Raw genomic sequence first — 25742 nt, forward strand, 5'->3', positions numbered from 1 at the left:
AAAACTAGTTAAATTAGTATAGCATGTAAATTAGTACAGTCATATTATACGTTCAAATTATATGATATTTTGAATAAAAAATAAATATATTTATTGAAATAAAAAAAATGCTTAATAAAAATGATTTAAAAACAAAAAAAAATACATATATATATTTATATATATCTTCTACCAATTATTCCTATTGTTATGAAAAATATCATATACTAGTATGTATTTTTTAAATTTAAATTTTTACTCTAAAATTTTATTTTATTAATAATACTATATTAAATATTTTGTATGTATTAAATAAAATATATATTTGAACTTTAGTTATTTAAAAAATAAAAATATATCGAAACATAGCAAACAAAGTGTATCAAGGAAAATTTCCCTTTGATTTTTCTTATTTCAAACTTTGATATATTAAAGTACTATTTATTATTTTTTTATTTTTTTATCAAATATACTATTTTTTTTAAAAAAAATAAAGATATTAAATAATGATTATAAAATACTAATATATTCAAAATACTTCCGAAACCGACAGTTCATCAACAAGAATGATTTTAGTTTTCATGGTTCATTAATTTTTCCTTTTTCTTAAAAATTATAAAAGTCAAAACTCCTAAAAGTTTATGGTTTATTTTGTTTTGACTTTGAATTTTGAATTTTGAATTTGATTTCTTTTTTTTAATCTAAATAGTATTTTAATTTGATATTTTATAAGATAAAATATATAAATTGAATAATGTTAATTTTTATTTGGGATTAAAACAACAAACTTATAATTTTTTTCATTCCAAATATCACATTAAATATTACTACATGCATTCGGCCGTAACGTTCTCATTTACTTTCGTATTGATATTTGAATATTAATTATTATATGAAAACGCAATACAAATTAAGAAAAAATAATAAAAATATTTCTATTAGTGTCTTATAATACTATTACAATGACATTTGTGCAAAAAATTATACAAATATAAAAATATTTTTAATGTTAAGTACAATGACACAAAATATAAATGAGACCTTAGAACCGGACGAAGGGACTATTATTATTTTTTTTTACAAAACAAATCATATCTTAAACTTGAATCCAAATCTAAGAAAAAAAAAAATAGAACCTACCTATATATTTTTTCCAAACACTCAATTTAGATATATGTTTAGGTATTTTGAAAAGTTTTAAAACTTAAAGAAAAAAGATCTTTGATATGATTTTTTTTAAGGGTAAAAATGTAATGATAAATTTTTTAAAATATTTGTATAAATGGAGCCAATGTTTGAATTTAATTAACAAAATAATTTTAGCTTAGGCGAGGAGGCCCAAAATAAATTTGTGTGAGCCCAACGGCCCACGTTATATCAAAATAAATAATTTAAGGGGTGATAATAATAATAATAATAATAAAACGATTATATTGATATCTTGATATCTATATATATCTATATTTTGATATCGTGGTAGATATTGATATTGCTATTAATATTGATATTATAAATATAAGAAATCGCAATTATTGGAGTCTCTTTCAACGCTGTTGGTGGTGGCTGGTGCCTGCCTCCATTCGCTCGCTCTTCGTCGTTTCTCGAATCTCTCTGGAAACCAAGAGCAATTATCCCAATATTTCATCGGTAAGAATTTGCTTTTCGAGTTCGTTTCTCGCCGTTGCAGGAGGGGAAGCGAGGAATTTCTTCTTTCTAGGGTTTTCTGTTTCGTGCGGAATCTTTTTTTTTTCGGTTGAATTTAGGGGTTTTGCTGCTATAATTTTCCGTCTTTTGCTAGCGGTTGAAATACGGCCGATTAATTGGTTAGTAAGACGCTCGAATTTTTGTTTCCAGACTTTGTGCATTTTCCGATCTGCTTTTTGAATTTTCAATACAAAATCGTAAATACCAGTTGCGTCGGAAATTTTGACCATTAATTGAATCTGAGGAGTTGAGGATAAGGGGTTTTGTTGGAGAAATTCTATCTAGGCGAGTTCTTGATATTATTGGGGGTCAGTTTTGCCATCTATACCGAAGTCGAACCCTATCTCAGTCATGGCTGCTGGAAGGCATAGGGGCATTAGGGACACTGAATTCAAGGATCGGGAAGTTGCTTCTCGGGTCTCTAAGAAGGAAAACGGCCACACGGAAGGGGGCTATGAACGTGCTAGGAATGGATTTAAAGAGTATAAGAGGGGTCAGGATTGGGATCGAGATAGTCTGAAATATAGAGATAGGGTGAGGCAGAAGGATATCAAAGAAAGAGATATTATGAATGGTGGGCATCACCGTACCTCTAGTCAAAATAATTCTGGAAGTAGCAGTGGTGGTGAGCCAGGGAGGCGTGTAGTTATGATTAATGCAGTAGATCGAGAACCTGGAGAGTTGTTGAGTGAGGAGTCTGATGGGTCTGTTGATTCGGAAGTTCAGGTTAACGGAGAGACTGATGTGAAAGGGATGGAGAAGGGTCAGACACAACTGTCTCCCTCACAGAATAAGAAACGAAAGTTTTCTCCAATTGTATGGGACAGAGATGAAGGGGAGGCAACCAGACCCCTCAAAAGTAGGTGTTCATCAGAAACTTCTAATCTACCAGCACTGCCTCCGAAAGCCAAGTCTCATGGGCCGTCACCAAACCCAAACCCTAACCTTCATGGGTCCTTGCAACATTCTTCCAGGGCTGTTGTTAATCTGGATGAATCACCTCAGAAAGTGAGCACAACACTTGAGTTATCTGAACTTCATTCTGAAAAATCTCCTATGCACCCAGAACAATGGGTTAACAACAAGGAAAGTGAGCCAGTGGACGAAGATGATTGTGTGCCAATGCGAACCATAATCTCTTCTCGTTGGGCAACTGATGCTGACTCTCCAGCCGATGAAGGTGAGATCTCTAATTATGATGAAATGTTGAGATTGAGGAGCAAACCTGGATCAGATTCAGCTGGAGCATGGGGGCGTAGTAAGTCCATAACTCCAGAAGATGGGGAGGTCAAAATAGATGGTTCTGAAGGAGCTACAGGAAAATCATCTGGGTCGGATGAATACACAAGGTCTTCCTATAGAGGAAGTTCCCATGAAGAAATGGAGATGGATGATGATCAAAATTACGATGGCTCTAGTGTTCATTCTGAAACCAAGTTCGAGAATAGTCATGGTTCCCCTGAACCAGCTCACCCCCAACAAAGGAGTGTTAACATGCTTCATGGTTGCAGAAGTGTAGATGAGTTTGAGAAACTGAACAAGATTAACGAAGGCACTTATGGGGTTGTGTATAGAGCCAGGGATAAAAAGACTGGAGAAATTGTTGCTTTGAAGAAAGTCAAGATGGAGAAGGAGAGAGAAGGTTTCCCGTTGACTTCACTCAGAGAAATTAACATTCTTCTATCTTTTGACCACCCCTCCATAGTGAATGTCAAAGAAGTGGTTATGGGGAATCTTGATAGCATTTTTATGGCTATGGAATACATGGAGCATGATCTTAAGGCATTGATTGAGACTATGAAACAACCTTTTAGTCAAAGTGAAGTTAAATGTCTCATGCTTCAGCTTTTGGGAGGAGTGAAGTATCTTCATGATAATTGGGTACTCCACCGTGATCTGAAAACTTCAAACCTTCTATTAAACAACTGTGGTGAGCTGAAGATATGTGATTTTGGTCTGGCTCGTCAGTATGGGAGCCCACTGAAACCATATACACAATTGGTGGTTACTTTGTGGTACAGGTGAGATTTTTTTGTTCATTTATCTTTGCTTACTCAAGTATTTCACATTCACTAGCTATGATGTGTATGGAATTTCCTATTTGCTCTGCAACTGTAATCAATTTTCAGCGAAATTATTCATAGCTTTCAATTTGTGAAGTTGATGGATCTAGTCATGATTCGTGCTTATGTGTTGGTGATTTTAGAAGTTCATTCACATAGAATATGTTTTATCTTTTTGAGCCTACTGATTCTATTTTTAATTATATTTATTTTCTTAATATGTCATTTATCACTTGCAGGGCGCCTGAGCTACTTTTGGGAGCCAAGGAATATTCTACAGCAATTGATATGTGGTCTGTGGGGTGTATTATGGCTGAACTATTATCGAAAGAGCCATTGTTCAATGGGAAGACTGAATTTGATCAGCTTGACAAGGTAAGTATCTACCTTAAAGCTTCACTGAAAGTAAATATACTACAATAGTGATATGGGCCTTACTTTCCTTGGGGTGGTGGTATTGTAGATATTCAGGATTCTTGGCACTCCAAATGAGAAAATTTGGCCTGGGTATTCCAAACTCCCTGGAGTTAAGGTTAACTTCGTCAAGCATCAGTAAGTAATCTTATCTTGTATATCCATGTTACCATAGTTGATATCAAAATTTATGTTTTCTTTCTTGCCACTGTTTTCCCAGGCTTCCAGCTTTGGGTGATTCTGGTGTGGCTTTCTGGCTTCCATTGGTGACAATGTGTTAATTGAGTAAAATTATATTGCTTCTAACCAATTATGTTTCTTTCAGGTATAACCAGTTGCGTCGAAAATTTCCAGCAACATCATTTACAGGCTCACCTGTACTCTCTGATGCTGGATTTGATCTTCTAAGCAAGCTTCTTACTTATGATCCTGAAAAGGTATGTGCTTAGTCCATTGTTTGTTGATTTATTCCATCTCCGGAATAACTAGACATGACCTGACAACTTTGCAGCGCATTACCGCTGAAGCAGCTCTCAATCATGAGTGGTTTCGTGAAGTTCCACTTCCCAAGGCTAGGGAATTTATGCCTACTTATCCTGCTCAGAATGCACAAGATAGGTATGTATATTCACAATATAAAAGATGGGCTCCTTGAAATTTAAGCTTCTCAGGTCATATTATTTTTCACTGTGATCAAGGCATGTGCGAAGAGTAATAAAGAGTCCCGACCCGTTAGAGGAGCTGCGGAGAAAGGAGATACAACAAGGAGTGCTAGGCATTAGTGGTCTCTTTTCTCAATAGCTTCCAGAAGGATTATCATGATTTTGATACTACATTATCTAATATTCATGATTGAGGTGAGAGCTATGGCACAAAGGAAGTTGCAATATTGCTTGTGAGAATGTCGAACCTTGCTGTTTTTTACCCGGCATCTTTGATGAATCCACTTTGACCAACATTTCATGGCCTCTATCTAGGACTTGAGACATTGTGCAGGTCTACTCTCCTGCTTGGGCTTGGCTGATGACAGGATGCATCTTTGCTATCTCTTACCCGAGAAGGTCTGGATAAGATGCTTCTGTTTAAGAAGATTGTTTTTCGTGATTTGTATATCTCAAATATTTCATATTGGTACTTGTAAGAATTTCTAAGTTGATTTTGATTACACCATCAGTGAAGTTGTATTTCAGTGCTATATATTTTAATCTTCATATTGTGTTTGCAAGAGGTGGGGTGTGTACCGGAGGGGACTTTCTTAGCTTTTCATTGCTGAACAATTTGCAGGAGTTTAGCACTCTTCAGGTAAATGTTAATATGATTTTGCATGCTAATGAAGATAGGGAATCTTCTGCCTTCATATCTAGTGTTCTAAGTAGTATTACACCTGGGTTTTAGTATCCTTAACTGCTGCATTGAGGCAAAATGTATTGTAGCCTCATGTTTATGGTAAAAATTGACAACATTCCACGGACAGTAGTTACAATTCTTGATTATTTGGAAATAGTTCTCTGTCTATAAGTGAGTATTGACTTTCTTCGTTATGCGGGTGCTTTCAAAATATTAGAGTTTTTACCAACTACCACTTCTCCGTTCTAGAATGCTTTTCTGTTAGAAAGGAAAATTGAAGAGAAAAGTATCTTACTACTCCATAAGCTAAATTCCCAGATCAATATGCTAGGATCTCTTTGTTTGGCACAAACGATCAATATATATGCTTGCAAGGAAGATGTGAATCAACTCTAACCTAGATTTGAATGAATTTATGATCTCATAATGATTTGCAAGAGTTTTTTGGGAAATTGTATAATTTGCATTGGAAAAGCATATTGTTTGATTTGTAAGCTATCCATAATGGTACCTTGTGTCCTTTACATTCTGGAAGAGGTTTTCCATACAATATAGTTTGTCTTTTCAGCTGTTGGCCTTACCAACTTAACTCAGTTTCTTGCTTCTAAAGATAAGTTGATGAATATGTACTTGAAAACATCTTAGTTATTATTTGGGAGTGCTTTGGTTGTTTAAATTGTCTTGGGAATAACAAAGTTTTGAATGGAAAATAGGTATTGGATGTAATGTTTTAAGTAGAGAATAGATTTTTGACCTAATATTTAAGTGAATATTAGGTGCTGAATGTTTTATTAGGCGGATTTTTTTATTTTTTTTAAAATTATATATATATATATATATTACGAATAGTCCCAAAAAAAAAAATTGAAAATACAAGCAAGTCAAATCCTTCTAATATTGTTTTGGTTTTTCGTCACTAGTTGATTAAGCATGTTGGGATGTAAGCCTTTATGTTTTCTTCTTTTTTGGTGCTATTCCCTGTTCTCATCTCATGTCAGATCAATTTGATTGAACCAGACCATTCATTACGTTCTTTTGTAAACCCACGTTTACTTTAGAAGGAATTTCTTCCTGGATATAGTTGGATTTGATGCACAGCATGGATTGTTGTTTTGATCTGTAAATCAAGCTCAGATGCTTGCTTAATCTATCTGTATCTCCATTTTAGGTGAATTCATTTTTTTTATTTATCCTACTTGCAGTATTAGTACTTGTCTGTGAGTATCTGCTTGGAATCGAATGTTTATGACATTCTTTGAAATGTAACTGCAGTACCCAAGCCAAGCAGGTTGAGAGCTGAAAGTTGGCATATATAGAACTCGATTTTTTTTTGGTTCACAGATTATTCGTCTTCTGAAAGTTTAGAAAGGTACTGCAGAATTCTGTCTACTGTACTGCTTTCTAATCCATTTAGTTATGCAGTTACTTGCTGTTTTTGATACACATGCATATCCCAGTAGTTTATGGAACTATTATGTAATGTTTGTTGCTTGCTTTTGGGTTCTGTGCTGCTTTTTCAAGTATTAGTTTGATGTGATGCACCACACTTGTAATGGATTGATTTAGGTATATTAAGTGAATTGACACTCCTAGTGTGTTCAAACTGCCAATGACCTCTTATCTGAAGTTCGTTCTTTTATTTCTAAATGCAACATAGGGTTGTGGAGTGGGTAGGTCCTAGGCGGAGGTGTAGATAGTGCAGCGATTTCTCACTTCTGATTATCAGTGAGGAATTTATGTTCATACAATATTAGAGATATATTCTCCTTGTGGCATTCTTACTTGGTGCGTGACTTTGCAAGCTTATACGTTGTTAGTGTACATTTTAATTTCAAAATTTGAATTGGTTTGAAGATATGCTTGAAAAGTACACTGCAAGATTCTTGTTTGATTTCATTTGATAAAGGTTGCTCGGAGTTGATGAGTAGTTTTTGGGTGTAGCACTTGTGTGTCTATATATACATATGTGTCTAACAATGGTCGTCTTTTCATGTCTGTTTGGTGGGTGATGAGCTCACCATGGAGAAGATTGCTCGCAAGTGCGTGCACCAAGAAGAGATGGGAGTGTGGATGAATTGTTTGATTTCCCTTCCTGTAAGTATTAATTATTATTGGTATTTATTTATTTTTATTTTGGTTTTTTTTTTTTTTTTTTTTTTTTTTTTTTTTTTTTTTGGTGGTAGTATATTTTTGTCATGGTGTCAATGAAGGTAATATGTGTTGTTAAGGCAGGCAGGGAGGCTATTTTGTACCCATGTTTGATGACTTCTGGTGCAGGAATTGCAAAATTAGCAACAGGACTTAACTTACAACTCTGTTTCTATCTTTCACTCCTTTTTATTTTATTTTATTTTTTTATTTTTATTTTTTTTGAATTGTCTCCTTTTCTTTTCTGCTATGTTTAGATTATAATTATAGATAATGCAGGGGGTTAAATATTTACATTAGTTGTTGCTAACAGTTTCTTGTTTTATTTTTATTTTTCAGAACATATATATGCAATTCTTCAGTTTATTATATTGAATTGTGTAGGCAATGAAGGATCTCTTCCAAATAATTTGGAGAGTGATTTGACACGAAACTCAATTATTATCTTTACCAAAGCCATTATAAAGTGAAAGAAGATTAAAATTATAGTAGGTACTTGCACATAGGAATCCATTTCAAATAATTATTATATTATTTTTAGTTACATGCTCCCTTGATCTCATAAAATTTATTAAGTGTACTAAAAAATAATGATATTTTAATGTTAAAGTGAGTCTACTAAAAAGTAGAATTGAAAACATTATAAAAAATATTATTATAGAATTTAACAAAAAAAAAAATAGTGAGGTAAATAAAAAAAGTGATAATAAATTAATTATTATTGTTATTATTATTGAAGTAAGCAATAAAATTGTGAGCATATAAAGTTACTATATATCTAGGATTATACATAAATAGTATCCGAAAGTATAAAACATGTAAAAGGATTTATTATTAATTTGTAAAATGATGACTAATTGTCACGTCTTTTCTTACGTTTAGTGTTAATGATATTGTATAACATTATCAATTTAATTGTGTGTGTGCATATATATGATTGGTTTTCAAAGGATAAAATAATTATTTAACGTGATTTTTGTATAGATGTTGTGGGTTTATATATTTTAAATATATCAGTGATTAGTGTATTACATTAAAAGTTAAAACATGAATATTATTTATTTATCGCAAAATTAATTGTTAATAGCAATTGATAAATATAAGTTGCAAAGTCTAAAGTCTACGATGTTATTACAATAATATATGAATAAAAATTCTGATTTTGATTTAAAATGATTTCTTATTTTCCTCCAACGGGGAGGCATCAAATCATTATTATTGAGATATATATCTATATTAAAAATAATATAATGTTTAAATATATTTTAATTGATATAAAAAAGAGAATATTTTGTAAAAATATTAACGTGATATTAAAAAATGAATAAAATCAAATTTTAAAAAAAGTTTACTACAAACAAAACTTCGTGTTTATTTACTTAGTATTAAATGAATAATTTATTATAAATATTATTAGAAAGAATATAATATACACATATTAATATAAAATATTAATATAATATATATTATTAATTTAAAAATAAATAAATCAATTAATATATAATATTATTTTTATATTCATCGTACAACTTTTTATCTCATAAAAAAACACTCAATTCAATATATATTTAGATTTCTTGTATCAAAACAAAAATTTCCGATCAAAATACTGAACAAACAAAACCTATGTGTTTACAAATATCTATTTATAACTTCAAAATTTAAAGCTTTCCTAAAAAATCTCAATACTAGATTCTATATTTATATTTTGTATGAAAAAATTATCGAAACATTTTCATAAAAAATAATGTCAAATATAAATTAATTATATAAAATTATCTAAATTATTCAATTAATGCTTAAATTATTTGAAATAAAAAATTATTTTCAATTCAAATAAAATTTTAACTTATTATATATATGAATAAATATTTATCATTACAAAATATTTAAAATTTATAAAGTTACAAAAAAATATATAAAAATAATTATTTGAAGTTTAAAAAGAAAAAATACAGCGGCGTTTACTGCCCTCTCGACTTCCTTCTCCGTCGTCATCAGTTCTGTCGCTTTCCATTAAGAACCCTATATATATCCACTCCATTGATCACATCACATGGATACTCTCCTTCCGCATTCCTTCGACAGAACTTAACTTGTGCGGTGTGACGGATACTCTGTTCTATTCCAGGTGAAATTCGAGTGACTTTACAATTGTTTATAGAATACGAATATTTGTTTTCTCTCTAGCTTGTTCGTCAATGGGTTATACTGTTTTACTTCATCTTTTCGCGCGCATTAACTGTTCAATATATTTGAATTTCACGGCTAGGGTTCTATTTGTGAAAACCCGAAATAGGAGACGATGAATTTATCACGTGCCGCAGGTTGTTTATTGGCTTGTTGCCCGATCATTTGATTAATCTGTTTATTGAACTGAATTGCGAAGTTTTCTTTATTGAGTTGGTTCTAATTTGCGGTGACATGAAAAGTGAAACGTGTGTATGAGTTCTTCGGTATACAAGTTCGTTCTTTCTGCGATGCTATATAAGTAAATAACCAATCTTTGTTTTATGGTATTAACTATTAAGTGACTTGATAAGATTTTATCCCTCTAAAACCCTTCTTTGCGTCAAGGGTGTTCTTTTTTCTCTTGCCCTAATTTCCCTTTTTTCTTATTAACTTGTTATATAACATGGCATTAATTATTAACTTATTTTGTATCATGGCATTGATTTGAGTTCGGTAATCTGTTGTTGCTTTTGTCCCATTGATGTCATTGTATTTGTTGGCTAGCCATGGTTACTCAAGCGTTGTCATGTATATAATATTCACTTTTTTCCGAGTACAATGAACAGTGTGCCCTCTAAAATTGGTATCAAATTGACAAAATTGCAAAGCTTGATATAGTTTTTGCAGTTCCTTTATATTGTCTGAGTTCAACCCCCGATAGCAAGTTCTATTGAGGAGAAAGTGGTCAAGGTCAAGTATTTGTTTGAGCTACTACTAATTAATATGATTACCAGTTTGTGAATGTGTGATTTCTCTTTTTTCACTCCAATTTTCTTCATCATCACATTTGAGTTTTTTAAAATCCTGCCATTAATGTTTGAGAAGATCTACGATTATTTGTAATAGTTTCTTAAGTGGCTTGCTTTGTATAATTGTATTCACCATCTATGATGCAGAAAATAAAGTAGTTGATTTCTTGGTGTCAGGCACTAAGGATTTCTACCTCTATATGATGTTGAGGTACATTCTATTTATTTATCTGACTGTTTTCATTAAGCTCATACGTACATTCTATATCACAAGTTTTCTAACCAAACACTAATTTTAGGCTTAGCTTTTGAACAGGATGGTCTGATTGAGGCACTTATTTTTTTAGTCTGTGCAAGCACGAAATGTTTTTCGAGCAAAAGGGAGCTCATTCATTGAATATATTTAAATGGAAATCCCACAACAAATCCACTTTGACAACTGGGCTGTTGGATGGGGTGCCTCGTGAAATTGAATTGTCTGAGTATAACAAACCACCAAGTCCTTGGAGTGAAAGCCCTTCTGCATTGGTAGATGACAAGGATTTGAATGCTGAACCCATCAGGGATCTTGACTTGTTTTACGAGAGGATTTACCGCTACTACTGTGATAAAGGCCTTTGGGCCACTATTCTTAAGTGGATAGTCGAGCTTTTAAGCCTTGCTTTCATTCTATGTTTGTCAGGGTTTCTTTTACTATATGTTGACTGGGATGGCCTTAGCAATGCAAAATGTGGCATGGATGCCGTGGAATCGGGAATCAGACCTTGTGATCTGTCTAAGGAAGCTTTGCGCGAGCATCCATTCACACCTTTGACTCTTTTGAGGGCTATTGTAATTGGATATTTGGTGATATTTACTATTTATTTAATTTTCTGCTTTTTAAGATGTTTTGCTCAATTGAAGGAGACACTCAAGATTCGGCAATTTTACTTCCACAGGTACTGCTAGATTTTATTTCAATGAGCTTAAATTTGTAAGTTTGTAAACGATGATAATGTGCCATATCTCTATGCAGTCTCAAGGTGTCGGACAATGAATTGCAGACAATGCCATGGGAATTAGTTCTTGAAAAAGTTGTCGAAGTTCAAAGCTTGAAAGAGAAATGTATAGCAAATGATCTTTCCATCCATAAAGTGGTGATGAGATTGATGAGAAAGGAGAACTATCTAATTGGAATGATAAATAAAGGTGTTCTTGCCTTCCCTATATCCAAGTTGGTTCCAGGTGCTGGCCCGACTAAGATCGGTCTAGATGGAGTTCATCTTCATCTTATACTACCAAAAACCCTTGAGTGGACCCTGAATTGCTGCTTACTACAGAGCATGTTTGATAGGTACATTCTGTTAAACTAATGATAGCTATTATCACAAGTCTTTAATGATGACAGCAAGTTCTGATTTATGTATGCTCCCTTTTTACAGAAACTATCACATTAGAAGGGATTTTGTGTCTGATCCAGAAATGTTGAAGAAAAGGCTAGTTATAGTTGGATTCGTGCTGCTTATTCTCACGCCATTCCTCATTATTTTTATGTTGGTATATCTCTTCTTGAGGCATGCTGAACAGTTCTATAATCATCCGACCTCAGCATCATTTCGGAGATGGTCAAATCTTTCCAGGTGGCTGTTTAGAGAGTTCAATGAGGTATCTTTCGCAACTTCTCTGAGAATGAAATGCCGATTGAACTCGTATTGCACTGGCTTAATCAAATTTCTTGTGTATATCTTGTGGAACTTTGATGCAATTTTGACTCGGAAGTAAAGCTCCATATAAATGTTGGGGATTGATCACAAAAAGTTAAATATATTTGCAAACTTTGGTTTAAATTATGCTGTTACAATTTCATGTTATGTGCCTGTCTTTGTCTTGTAGGTCGAGCATTTGTTCAAGCACCGTATGAACAACGGCTTAGAAAGTGGTTCTAACTATTTAAAGCAATTTCCGTGTCCAATCCTGACTGTCGTTGCGAAATTCATCTCATTTGTTTCTGGAGGTTTCACCGCCGTGCTGATAATAATTGCATTTATGGAAGAGTCTTTGTTAGAGGGCCACGTAATATTACTTTATAACCTTCAAAGACACTATGTTATGCAATGCTGATATTTACCTGACTTTGTCGACGCTGCTTTTTCAACTGTGCAGATATTTGGCCGCAACTTGTTCTGGTATACTGCAGTTTTTGGAACCATAACGGCTATAAGTCGATCAGTAATTGCAGAAGAGCTTCTTCTCTTTGATCCCAAGGGGGCCATGTCTCTTGTAGCCCAACACACGCACTATATGCCGAAAAGATGGCGTGGAAAAGAAAACACTATAGATGTCAAGATGGAATTCGAAACTCTGTTCCAGGTATTTTTGTTTGATGTTCGATTTCTTGCCTCATTCTGTTAATGATAGAATTTTTGGTTGCGTGAACTTGTGCAGTACACTGGAATGATGTTATTGGAAGACATGGCCTCCATCTTCATCACGCCGTACTTGCTGATATTTGTCGTTCCTAAGGTTTTACTTCTAACAACTTCTTGCAATTGCTTCACTCCATAAATTCAGAAAAATGTTCTTAAATATAGAAAGTTTGCCATTGCAGCGAGTTGATGACATTTTGCAATTCATAGAGGACTTCACCGAGGATGTTGAAGGCGTGGGTCATGTCTGCAGGTATGCACCGTTTGGCTAACTAGTTTCCTACAATTTGCATTTCTTACCAAATCTTGAAATTCATTGCCACATTCCTCGCAGATTCAGTCTCTTCGACTTCAAGAATCACGGCAACAAACGATACGCCTCACCATTCGATTCCCATCGCAATCAAAGGAGTTCCCAAGCCAAAATGGAAAAATCTTTCCTGAGGTTCGAAAACCGCATTTTAAATCTGCTAGAGTTCTAAATCTATAGTAATTTGAAAGTTTTAACTAAAAATTCATTCTCCTTATTCCAGCTTTCGTTCAACGTACGCTTCATGGGAATCCAACCCCGTCGGAAAGCAGCTACTTTTGTCCACGTCAGCTCCGGCATTCCGAGAAACCGAACAACCTCACCGGTGGTGGGTGCGAACGCAACCTCAAGACAACATCGCGCAGTCCAGCGTCTTCGACCCACCAACATTTTATCGAGGCTGTATTGACGCAGAGACTAACTCTGATATGAGTCGAGACTTCGGAAACAATTCTACGTGGAATGGATTGTCTCGAACGACATTCTGCGGCGATGATTTAGAATCCGGTGGCTACAGACAGCCGCCGCCGACGACGACGCTGCCCTCGGATACTGATTCTGACTGTCTTGTCTGATTCATTTTCTTGATGTAAATTGCCATTTTTATTGATCTCTGGTATATTCTTTTGTAGTAAGTATTTTGTCCGGCCTGTTTTATATTTATTAATTTACCAAAAATGAGTTCCACAAAATGAAAATTTTGAGTTTGTATCATCAGGCCTTTGTTCAATTGTTTGTTACAAACAATTAATGTGCCAATTTGGGTAAAATAAGAATGTGAAATTCATTATACATTGATGCTTCTAGAATTGAACTTACATGATCTTTCTTGGTTGGCAATGGCATTACTACATACACCAATACAGATTCCTGGTCTAACCTACGAATACAGATTCCTGGTCCAAACTATGACAATCATTGTGGCAATAATAGTAATAATAGGAGTAAACAAATGATTATGGAAATTGAAAATTAATTTCTTGATTGTGTGGCTCAGCAACTTTTGTGAATGGGTGGCCTATATATTTATTATTGTCATATATATATATATATATATATAACTGATTCGATCAAATCAGCACTATATTAATTTAACATGTTCAACAGAACTTGTTTATTTAGATTTTTTATGAAAACATCTAATTAGATATTTACTGTTTTTTAAGAGTAAATAAAAAGTATTTTTATATTCAAACTATTAAATTATGCATATTTATTTAAATTCAAAATGTTATTATTCAAAAAAAAAGTTTTAAAAATATTCAAATAAAAATACTTAAATATATAGTTAAAAATACAAACACATGTATAATTTTAGAACTGCATCATATATAGTATAATTTACAGTCAGTTATTTTTTAAAAAAGGTTAATAATGATTACCTAATGTGATTTGAGGATTGTGTTTTATTTATTTATTTTTTTGTAAAAACACAAGAATAATTTTCCGGGAAGTAAAAAACCATGTTTAACTTTAAAGTTCAATATGATCAATGACTTAGATTGCCATGAGTTGTGTGATTTGAGTATTGTGTTATAAAGGGTGTTCTCTTTATTTTGTTCATTTGTGTTAGTATTAATTTTCTGTACTATATAAATAAAATTCAACTTTGATAATTGTTATGTCCAATACGTGACTAAATTATTTATTGTTGTAAGGTTTAATAGTTGAATAAGTTATTGCAGCTTCGGGGAAAGAGGCAAGCAGGCATTATTCAATGATATATAAATAAAAATAATCGAAACCAGAAAAACTGAAAACCTCAACTTCCTGGAAAGCTTCGAATAAAATTAAAATATAGAGCATAATTGTTTGTAAAATAAATAAATAAATAAATAGCATCAATCATGATTGGTAAGTCCAATTCCAAATCCAATACTTAAAAAAAGTGACAGATTTTAGAGACATTAGCAGAATCTGGTCTGATCTGGTGCCCCACTAAACAAAATAAACATCCAATCTTGCCCACATCATTATTTCATTTTTTTATTCAAAATTTAATTCATTCAAATGTAAATTAATAATATAACGTTTTTTTTATTACCTTTCTTTTTTTTTTTTTCATCGAAATTGATTTCTGACTATACAAAAATTTAAAATAAATATAATTACAATACAATACAAATAATTATAAATTAAAATATTTAATTAAATAAAAATTATAAATATAATTAAAAGAAAATAATATAAAATATGTGATGTACAAAAACAACAACATGAATTAAATAATATATGACACAAAATCTATTTTTTTTTCACACTAAGGAGTGTGGTATCATTTGCAACTTTTACTATTTATTGTTATATTTATTATTGTTTAAATTAAATATATATATAAATGGACAGATACGATGAATTCAAAATTTTAAAATAAAATGGTCAGAAGAATATGATCCGACTGCTACAGATTAGTAACTGCCCCAACCAACTCCACATTTTCTTTTTAATTTTTTTACCAAGTTTATTGCATTTTCTTGCATACATTTAAATTTTATTTTTGACAAATATTTCAAAAAATATGTTTTGACCTATTTATTTTTTTTGGTAAAAATTTATATTAAATATATAATTTTTTATTATTTTAAAAAATTTTCAAATAGATATATATATATATATATACCATATGTAGGCTAGTCTTCCTCTTTCACTCCAAAAGAATTTTACTAGTATTATTTTTAATTTATATTAATAAACTTTTGTAATTTTTTTATTTTATACATTTACCATCACTATTAAAATTATGCCACTTAAAATACATGTTAGGCATGAGATATTTTCCTAGAAAAAAAATATTTATGGAGTAAAAAGTTTGTTCATCCAACATTTTTTTGGTGAAATAATTTTGAATAAATATTACTAAAAATGTATATGCATACACTAAAGCAGTATATAATATATATATATATATATATTATGTTCACTCACAAAAAAAGTAAATAGTGTTTGAGTTCTCATATTTTATGAGAATCATGGAGAATTATGTGGCTAATTTGTTCTTTTAATATTTGAAATCAAAATTAATAATCCCTTCGTCCCAAAACAATAGTTTCATTTCTATAAATAATCATATCACTGTAAAATTACCATTACTTTTTCATTATTATTACACAATTGTCACTACTTTTTACACTACTATACTCATTTTACCTGTACTTTTTACCAACTACCAATATAATATCAATATTCCTTAAATCCCGTGTCAGACACAACTGAGACTATAGTTCTGAGACGGAGGGAGTATTATTTACTTAACACAATTGTCAATTAAAATATATATTTTTTATCTCATGAAATATCACATCAAAAGAAAAACTCATATCAATACTCTGATTCAAATCAATTTTAAACTACAATCAAATAAACTAATAGTATAAATATTAAATATTGTGTGTAAATTTTTTTGCTAACAATAATAAAAACTCAAAAACCAAACACAACTATATATATATATTGTTGAATCTAATATTTTACATAAATATATAAATATATATATTTAATATAATATTAGTATATATATAAATTAATATATTTAATAGCACATAAATAAATATAAACACTACACTAATTCGAAAAAAAAAAATCATTGTTGGAATTTTCCGTACACTTTTTTTGTTTTTTTTCAAGAGGCAACTAATTAGCACCAATAATTAAACTTCAATTTTGACATTATTTTTTACCGTATAATTAGTTACCACAAATTAAAAATGAAGAGTGTAATTGTCAAAGCTTTGATAATTTAGTATGAATTATTTAATAGCTAATTAATTAGAGTAATATTATTAGCACTCGTCCTAGTCACAACAGGAACATTTTATATATATATATATATATATGTATCACGCATGAAGATTAGTTTAGTGTCAAATATATTAAGTGACTGGGTTTTCAAATAATTAATTAATTAATATCAATTATATTTACAAAATACAGTGCCAATAAATAAATTAATTAATTAATTAATTAATTATATAGGATCAGGATAGTGTCAGTTGTTTATGAGAGGCAATAATATCTATTTATGAAAACGAAATAATTAAAAGGTCAAATGATAATTAAATTTAAATTTGTGCCCATTTCAGAATTGCCTGCTGATTAAGGCATGCAGCAGCCGCTAAACGACAAGAAATATGCAAATTGCAACCAAATTATTGTTTTTTTTTTAATAACAACAACAACAACAAAATAATTGTTGTCAATTCATAGGCACACATGATACCAAGACAGATTATTAATTGGTTAATATTTCATTTTTAATTTACTCGACCACGCACATATACAATAATATATATTTTGGCTGTTCCCTTTCTAAAAATAATAATAGTAATATTTCTTTTGTAATTATATATAGTTTTCTTTATAAGTATGTATATATATATATACAGACTATATTCAACTACTCCATTATTTAAAATAAATAATTTAAATCTAAATATTTAATACTCCCTCGTCCACCCACACAAAGTAAATATTTATTTTTGGCACGGTGTTTAAAAAATAATAGTATTTTAATTATAGTGAGTAGTTAAAAGTTAGTAAAATGACATTTTTGTCCTTGCTTTTTGGTGTAAAAGTAATGATGTGATATAAAGTAAGGGTATTTATGAAAAAACGTCAGGTATTTAATGAAATGTTTACTTTGTAATTGGACGTCCCAAAATAAAAATATGTATACTTTCTGGTTGGACGGATGTAGTAGTAATTTATGTTAAAATAACTATAATTTAAAATTTAATTAAGTTTCAAAGGAATATATATATATATATATGTTTACCCAAATAAATAAATCAATGATAAATATTAACACTAACAAAAAAATAATCAAAATGCAAACGTAAGCAAACATACCTTCATATTTATAAACGGATCAATTTTTTATCAACCAAAGTTGAATTTAAATAAGAATCGACATTCAACTTAACTATTATTCAAGTAAAATAAAATTGGGATCCCATTTTATTATTATTTTTTTTTTTCAGAAAAGATAAAATTAAAATAGTAAATTTTGATAAATTTACGTTAAAAAAAACACATCTATAAATACTGTGGGTGTGAAATGTATGTTTTGTCATATATTGATTTTTCGCTTTTTTAATTTCAATAATGAATTAAACATAGAGCTTCGGAAATGGTATATTATTATAAAAGGTTATAAATCTTATATAGTAATAAAAAAAAATCAAAATAGATATAGTAGTATAAACTCTATTTTCAACTCCATCCACACTCGAATTTCAAAATAAATTGTCTCTAGATTAAATCAATAACAAAAATAATCATTTTGAACATACTAAAAATAAATGAAGTAATTACACATAGTAACGTTGGGGGACCCCCGCCGCCTTGCGTCATACTTGACTATCCTACTAATTAATTAATTAATTAAATAGGCCCCACACATTGTGCCACACAACCAATCACGTAATTTATTATTATTATTTCCCTATTTATAGTATTATATTATATCCAAATTTATTCAGTTTCAGTCTTTTTATCTTACTCGGGTTTTGCTAACATGACAAAGCTCCGGGACTCCAATAGAAGAAGACGATGATTTGAAATAATTAGCGCTTCTGGTTTTAAGGTCCTGGGAGTCGGGTAAATTTGCACATTGTATTATTGTTTATTAATTAAATTTTAGTGAAAAATCCAAATTTCTTCCGGTATATAAACCCAAGCGCAGTGCAGTGCAGTGCGTTGGAAGAAGCTTGAATCTCATTCCAAATTGGAGGATCAATGGAGACTGAGGCTTCGTCTTCATCTTCTTCTCCGTATCAATTGATGAACGCAAGTTCGGAATTCTCGCCTGCGTCGTCTTCCATGCCTTGGGGATTGGAGGAATTTTCGCTTCCATTCGACATGTACGATTCGCAGGACATGCTTCTGTACGGAGTTCTGGAGCAGAGCGAAATTAAGGATTCGTTTTCCCCAATTTCAACCTCGAAACCTAATAACGAAGGCGAAGGCGAAGGCGAAGGCGGCGGAGAGATCAGATTCAGCTCGCGAACGAAACGCAGCGGTGAGAGGATCACGGAGAGAGCCTACAGAGGCGTCCGGCGGCGGCCGTGGGGGAAGTTCGCGGCGGAGATTAGGGATTCGACTCGGAACGGCGTCCGCGTCTGGCTCGGAACCTTCGACAGCGCGGAGGCGGCGGCGCTGGCGTACGATCAGGCAGCATTCTCGATGCGCGGCGACGCGGCGGTAATGAACTTCTCGGTGGACACGGTGGTGGAGTCGCTCGAGCAAATGCAGTGGCCGGCGGAAGCGTGTAGCCCCGTCATCGCGCTTAAGAGACGCCATTCCTTGAAGAAGAAGAAATCCGTGAGGAGGAAACCAGGTAGCAGCAGCAGCAACAACAACAACAACAACATCCATGGCGATTCTCAGAATCAAAATCAAAATCCTCGTCCTGTGGTGGTTTTCGAGGATTTGGGAGCCGACTATCTGGAAGCGCTTCTGAACTGCAGTTCCTCCCCAACGACGTCGTCTTCCTCCTCCATCACTTCCATTTAATTAATTTTGCAATTTAATTACGGTTTTGTAATATTAGTACTCCCTCGTGCTTTTTTTTTTTTTTTTTTAAAAAAAATAAAATAAAATAAAATTAATGTGTTCAAAACTTTTAGTTATTATGTAAAATTGAAATATTTATAGTATTAATAATATAAATTTTAAATAATATAGTATCATAGATATACGGAAAAAAATAGTAAATACAATTTTAAATAATAACTGTACTTTTTTACTAATAATTTGATAAATATATCAAAACGCACATTTTTTAAAGATTATTAAAAGAAAAAAGGATATAAGTTAGTGGATAATTATCAATTAAATTACGTACCTATAGATTAGTAAGTAAATAATTATCCATTACTCCTACAACTTGTAGCCATTACTTTCATCTAAAGTTGAAAATGATGGGTCATGGAAAAGTCACCACCCCATTTAAATAAATTAAGAATATATATATATATATATATTTAATCCATTTGCTTAATTTCAATTTATTTCCATAATGATTTACCAAAATAACACATGTAATTCTTAGGCCGGTTTGTGTCGGTAATTTTAAACTGTGATAAGGATACTTTATTTAAAATAAATAGATATTTAAATCAATACATATATTTATTAAATTACTAAAAAAATGTTATTTTATTCCTTGTCGTAATTATTTTGTGGTGTTAAAATAATTCATTTAAATAGTAGATTATCTAGAAGAATTCAACTTTATATTGAATTTGTTCAAGATAGAGATCTCAGGCAAAGAAAACATAGACTAGATTTGACAAATAAATGAATATTTAAATAATAAAGATTTTTCTTTTCTTTTTTCAACTAACAATTATGAGCCATTCTTTCTGTGTGCATGTTTGTAGTTGTTTTAATATAAAATTATATAATAATATTTATATGTTTACATAATTGAGGAGCGACTTTTCATAAATTTTAGTAATGGACCCGAAAAATGTAAATAAGAAAACGTCAAATAACGTTAATGGATGGGTATTTTTTAATATTAAAAATACAATATTAAATGTGATGTTTTTATTATTAATTATAAATAATATTTTTAAAACGTAAATACGGATGTTGTTAAAACAAAGAGTAACTAATGAATAAAAATTGCAATAAAATACATTAGGTTAGACCGGGCCGGGCCGGACCATTTAATTGAACTTAATGAATAGTTGATCTGTTTTTGTAGGTGTGGATAAGGCCCAATAATACATTGGGCTAGGCTAATCATGGAACTGTTGTGTTATCATTTTACTTTTTCATTCAGTAAATTTTAATTTTGTTTTAAAAATAATAAAGATCGAATTAAAAATATAATTTAATTCAAATAAACATATTTTCTTAAAACAAAATCGAATAGTATAGAAAATAATTTTAAAATGTATTTAGTATTTTAATTTCATTTATGATAATAATGAACTGAATTGTCAAATTCAAAAGCATCAATGGCTGCGTTTTCCCTACGCACCGTCCCATCCCCAGCCCCGCTTTCTATCTGAGTAAATATTTTAACCAATTCGTGTGATTGATTCTTCGTCTTCTACCAATTTTCTACCCTCTGTTGGAAAGGAATCTGATTCTCCTTCGAACTCTTGTGGTTTATATTCGATTCCCAATTAAAAACCCCAAATTACTGCCGATACTCTTCATTCTTTGAAAATCTCTGATATTTTTCTTAACAGAATTTTTCGGATTCCTCTTCATTCGGTTCATCGAGCGCCATTGCAGCCATGTCCTTCAGAATAAGAGGGGTAAATCAGTTCTCCGTCATTTTTCACTTCATTTGCTTTTCAATTTTACTGTATTTTCCAGTCGGATGATAGGAGAATCTGTTTCATTTACATCAGTTTTTGATTGGTGCTAGGGTTTTTTGAATTGAAATCCATTACAATCGACTACTTGTATATAGATTTTCCAATTGAGTGGTATGATTTCATCCGAATTTGTGAGCACAGGATGATTTTGTCTTGGTCTTCTGTAATGTGAATTAGTTTGAAACTAATGTGGAGAAAGATAGAAGGTGATGTAAAGAGATTAATAGTTATTACTTGGAACCATTACAAAAAATGGTGCTGTAACAATTCCCATTGATTCTGTGGAGAACTCGTGATAATCATGGTGTATATTTGGACAAGATCTCAATTGTTGCTTTTAGCTGTTGTATGTGAACATATTTGACTTAAATGTTGATGATCATGTTTAGGGTTTGTCTTGGGTTTGAAAAGTAAACTTATGCCTAAATGAATCATTGATCATATCTTGGAAATCAATCGATGTGTAGGCGAGTGCATCGCCAGGCATGGTAATTGCTGATCACAGCAAGAAGGCATTCTTAGAGCTGAAGAGGAAGAAGGCTCACCGATACGTGATCTTCAGAATCGATGAAAACAAGAATGAGGTTGTTGTTGACAAAACAGGTGGCTCTGCTGAAAGCTATACTGATTTTTCTGAATCATTGCCAGAGAACGACTGCAGATACGCCGTCTATGACTTCGACTTTGTGACTGCCGAGAATTGCCAGAAGAGCAAGATATTCTTCATTGCCTGGTATATTTACACGCACAGCGCACACTACAGATAAATGTATGCAGCATATGGCTTATTGTGTGTTATTACACAAATAAAGTTTTATTCGAGCACATAAATCTGTACTTCCCTTTGATGTCTAAAATGTCTATGGGATATGTAGGGCTCCTGCAACCTCCCGAATCCGTGCAAAGATGCTTTATGCAACATCTAAGGAGAGCTTCAAGAGAGCTCTGGATGGTGTGCATTACGAGATTCAGGCAACCGACCCGACAGAAATGGACTTGGAAGTGATAAAAGACCGGGCTAACTAACCGTTTGTAAGTTGGATGATTCAGTGCTTATATTGTTATGGTTTTTCTACCATTGGCTATTCTCAGCATCTTTGAGTGTTGAAAATGTATGAAACGGTCAACAAGAATCGAACAAAAATTCTGCTTTGTAGGCATTATTATTACATGTGTAATTTCATCAATGAAATAACGATTAATGATCGAATTGAATAGAAGCAAAACTAGACACTACATCTGCAATAAAGAAGATGCAATTTTGAATCAATGAACGTCATATTTACAAAAAAATTGAATGAATTCTCTTAAGCTTTACTGCTACTGGCACCCCCAGCTTCCCTGTTTTCCCCTGACAGGTCCTCCAGGGATTTTCCCTTCGATTCAGGGACCAAGAATGTGCAGAAAAGGCCTAACAGGTTGATAACTCCCAACACTAGGAGTGAATACTGCACCCCAATTCCGGGTGGGTACCCGGGATCTGCCTTGCTCGGGTCTCGGTTCTGCGCTAGGTACAAGAACCCAAAGGCCCCCACTATGGCTCCCAGCTTCCCGGAAGCTGCTGATATTCCATGGCAGGTCGAGCGCAGCCTTGCTGGGAAGATCTCAGCTGGGACGACAAATGTGGTAGCATTTGGCCCGAAGTTTGCGAAGAAGAAGGTCAGGGAGTACATCACTACAAAGCCGATCCGGTTTTCGGGTTTGGTCCAGTAATGGTAAGGAATGGCGAGGGCGAACATGAACACTGTCATGAACGAGAATCCTATGATCTGTATAGTGAACCGTCCGATGATGTCGATGAGGGCCACCGTGAACCAGTACCCTGGGACTGTGCTGCACAGCGCAATTAGGGTCTGTGCCCGGGCGATTACAAACACTTCTTGTATCGCGCTCATGGTTTTTGCCGGAGGAATCCAACCAATTGCGGTGAAGATGTCTTTCTGGAAGAGATTCTGGCTGTAGAACGCGATGTCGAGTAAGAACCAAGTGGATGTGGTTCCGAGCAAGTGAAGCCCGTGTTGTACGAAGAATTCCTTTGAGAATAGACCGTAGCTCTTCTGCTTCTCGGCAATCTGATCCGCCTTCTGCGGCTCCGCTTCGATTTCCACCTGCAAGACCTTCGACATGTCGGCTGCTGCCCTCTTCGCGTTATGCGCGACCAAGGCGGTGTACCGGGCAGTTTCCGGCATCTTCATCCGCCAGTAGTACGTTAGCAAAGCTGGGATGGCGCCGAACATCATAATTATCCTCCATACATGGTCTGCTTGTGGAACGGTTGAGCCGATCGGATTGACCTCGTATGCTGGAGCCTTGAACCTTAATTGAAATACGTAGGAGACGAGCATCGAGAACGCCCCGGCAGCAAGGATACCTGTTGAAGTCGAGTGCGATTTAGAAAGGATCAAATACCCTATGGACGACGACGACGACAAAAACATGTCGAACAATACCGAATCCTTGCATGGCGAACACGGCAGCAACGAATGCCCCTCGAGTCTTCTTATTAGCGTACTCGGACATGATGGTTGCCGAGAGCGGGTAATCCCCGCCGATGCCGAATCCGAGCCAGAATCTGAAGAAGCAGAGAGTTCCCATGACCGATTTAGCGTCGTGTCCGAAGGAGAAGCCGGAGGCGATGGAACAAACGCACATGAGCATGAGCGTCACGCCATAGACCTTCTTCCGGCCCATCTTGTCCCCGAGCCAGCCGAAGAAGAGCTGCCCGGCGAGCGTGCCGCACAGCGCGACACCGTTGACTGCCGCCGCGACGTTCGGCGGCAGGGTGCCCGGCTTCGGAGAGCGGTCGACGTGGTAGTATATCCGGCCGAGCAATTTCGTGACAAGAGAGATGCAAAATAGATCGTAGGCGTCGGTGAAAAATCCCATCCCGGCGATGATGATCGTCGTGAAATGATACCATTGGGTTTTCGCCACGTCCAGAGCGCTCAGGACGTGCAGATTCTCCTCCGCCATTGTTGTCTTGTCTAATATCCCTCTTTCTCTGCAAACATTACTCCGGAGCAAATGCTCTCGAACAGGTACGAAGAAAATTAATCAAAATCGTTATCGAGAAATCTCTGAAACATGGCTGCTGCAAGGCTTAAATTTCGACAGACGCAGCTATGGAGCAATGATAAGCTAACCCTAGAATTTGGGGGAAATACAAATGGATAAATTCTGAAACAGAGAGCAGAATGTACGTACGATTGGAGCGATTCCAGGCGAGAACCTGTAATGAGAGGGAGCTATAAATTATTGAATTGGTTGAAATTCCGTTGGAAGGAAAGTCAAGAGGCCGAGTATTAATATGTGGCGGGAAAAAAAGTATCTTAGCCGGAATATTCCCTGGTTTTCCGGTCGTGTTTTCCACCGTCCACGTGTCCGAACTTCCGATAATTTTTTCACACACACGCCCTTTTACTGAGTAATTAATATATTGGTAAATTTTAAAAATAAAATCTTTACGACATTGATACGCAGAGCCACACCACTCCATATTAATTTCGTTTAATTTCAATTATTATTATTATTATTTAATTATTATATTAGTTTTACATCCAACTAACATCACATAATCATACTAGTTTAAGATTTAAATTCAAGTCACTACGATCTAATTTGCAATTTTTACAATCATAACATATTGTTTTTTTTAAAAATAAAATATTATATTAAAAATTAAATAACAACTTCAATCTCAAACCAAACTTAAAACAACGTACTACCTCCCTCCCAATACAATATTTTTGTTTATTATTTTTTTCATCACAGTCTTATTTCCATATGAAATTATATTTACTCTTTCATTATTATTACACAATTATCACTACTTTTACATTAATAAACTCACAAGGTTTATCTATATTTTTTACCCATTATCAATATAATATCAATATTTTTTAAATTCTGTATCCAACAAACCAAGACTATAGTTGCGGGATTGAACGAGTATTATTTTGTGTGTGGTACATATTGTGTGAGAGTGTAAATTATGATAATTTTAGATGAGATTCAAGGATGTTTTATTATTAGAATGAATATATTTACTAAATAAAAAT

General features: G+C 33.1%; 4 protein-coding genes and 1 pseudogene across 15 annotated transcripts; 4 read left to right on the forward strand and 1 right to left on the reverse strand.

The window, feature by feature from the left end:
* Window positions 1-1473: 1473 nt before the first annotated feature.
* LOC127244388 (cyclin-dependent kinase G-2-like) lies at window positions 1474-7875 on the forward strand. Of its 12 annotated transcripts, none has more exons than XR_007837185.1 (10): window positions 1474-1626; window positions 1834-3704; window positions 3986-4121; window positions 4210-4298; window positions 4486-4597; window positions 4672-4778; window positions 4859-5221; window positions 5387-5462; window positions 6780-7601; window positions 7740-7875. XR_007837185.1 is itself a non-coding variant. In XM_051264897.1 (6 exons), the coding sequence occupies exons 1-6, from the start codon at window positions 2035-2037 to the stop codon at window positions 4959-4961; spliced, it is 2217 nt and encodes a 738-aa protein (XP_051120854.1). In that variant the 5' UTR covers window positions 1482-2034; the 3' UTR covers window positions 4962-5378. The 12 variants fall into 12 exon arrangements, 1 of the variants encoding a protein (XP_051120854.1); XR_007837188.1 differs by having other exon boundaries at window positions 1482-3704; window positions 6780-6876; window positions 7536-7601; window positions 7736-7875; XR_007837187.1 differs by having other exon boundaries at window positions 1482-3704; window positions 6780-6876; window positions 7536-7601.
* Window positions 7876-9571: 1696 nt separating this feature from the next.
* Window positions 9572-14114, forward strand: LOC127244387 (autophagy-related protein 9-like; annotated as a pseudogene).
* A 4766-nt stretch (window positions 14115-18880) lies between these two features.
* LOC127244232 (ethylene-response factor C3-like) lies at window positions 18881-19908 on the forward strand. The gene is made up of 2 exons (XM_051264675.1): window positions 18881-18946; window positions 19037-19908. The coding sequence occupies exon 2, from the start codon at window positions 19085-19087 to the stop codon at window positions 19859-19861; it is 777 nt and encodes a 258-aa protein (XP_051120632.1). The 5' UTR covers window positions 18881-18946; window positions 19037-19084; the 3' UTR covers window positions 19862-19908.
* A 1412-nt stretch (window positions 19909-21320) lies between these two features.
* LOC127244280 (actin-depolymerizing factor-like) lies at window positions 21321-22853 on the forward strand. Its single transcript, XM_051264743.1, has 3 exons — window positions 21321-21621; window positions 22152-22417; window positions 22560-22853. Exons 1-3 carry the CDS (start codon window positions 21601-21603, stop codon window positions 22708-22710), a joined length of 438 nt encoding a protein of 145 aa, XP_051120700.1. The 5' UTR covers window positions 21321-21600; the 3' UTR covers window positions 22711-22853.
* Window positions 22854-22991: 138 nt separating this feature from the next.
* Window positions 22992-25092, reverse strand: LOC127244275 (inorganic phosphate transporter 1-4-like). Its single transcript, XM_051264737.1, has 2 exons — window positions 24135-25092; window positions 22992-24055 (listed from the first exon to the last, which is right to left on the reverse strand). The coding sequence occupies exons 1-2, from the start codon at window positions 24655-24657 to the stop codon at window positions 22992-22994; spliced, it is 1587 nt and encodes a 528-aa protein (XP_051120694.1). The 5' UTR covers window positions 24658-25092.
* Between the last annotated feature and the right edge of the window lie 650 nt (window positions 25093-25742).

This window comes from Andrographis paniculata, unplaced genomic scaffold, assembly GCF_009805555.1.
Source record: "Andrographis paniculata isolate CXL003 unplaced genomic scaffold, ASM980555v1 Contig9END, whole genome shotgun sequence".
Lineage (NCBI taxonomy): Eukaryota > Viridiplantae > Streptophyta > Magnoliopsida > Lamiales > Acanthaceae > Andrographis > Andrographis paniculata.

Bases quoted from the DNA above. Each gene is read 5' to 3' on its own strand.
- LOC127244388 (XM_051264897.1), top strand. From the start codon at position 2,035: ATGGCTGCTGGAAGGCATAGGGGCATTAGGGACACTGAATTCAAGGAT. The intron at 4,122-4,209 runs GTAAGTATCTAC...GTGGTATTGTAG, and splicing joins AATTTGATCAGCTTGACAAG to ATATTCAGGATTCTTGGCAC. The intron at 4,299-4,485 runs GTAAGTAATCTT...TGTTTCTTTCAG, and splicing joins GTTAACTTCGTCAAGCATCA to GTATAACCAGTTGCGTCGAA.
- LOC127244232 (XM_051264675.1), top strand. From the start codon at position 19,085: ATGGAGACTGAGGCTTCGTCTTCATCTTCTTCTCCGTATCAATTGATG.
- LOC127244280 (XM_051264743.1), top strand. From the start codon at position 21,601: ATGTCCTTCAGAATAAGAGGG. The intron at 21,622-22,151 runs GTAAATCAGTTC...ATCGATGTGTAG, and splicing joins TGTCCTTCAGAATAAGAGGG to GCGAGTGCATCGCCAGGCAT. The intron at 22,418-22,559 runs GTATATTTACAC...TGGGATATGTAG, and splicing joins AAGATATTCTTCATTGCCTG to GGCTCCTGCAACCTCCCGAA.
- LOC127244275 (XM_051264737.1), bottom strand. From the start codon at position 24,657: ATGGCGGAGGAGAATCTGCACGTCCTGAGCGCTCTGGACGTGGCGAAA. The intron at 24,056-24,134 runs GTATTGTTCGAC...CGACTTCAACAG, and splicing joins GTTCGCCATGCAAGGATTCG to GTATCCTTGCTGCCGGGGCG.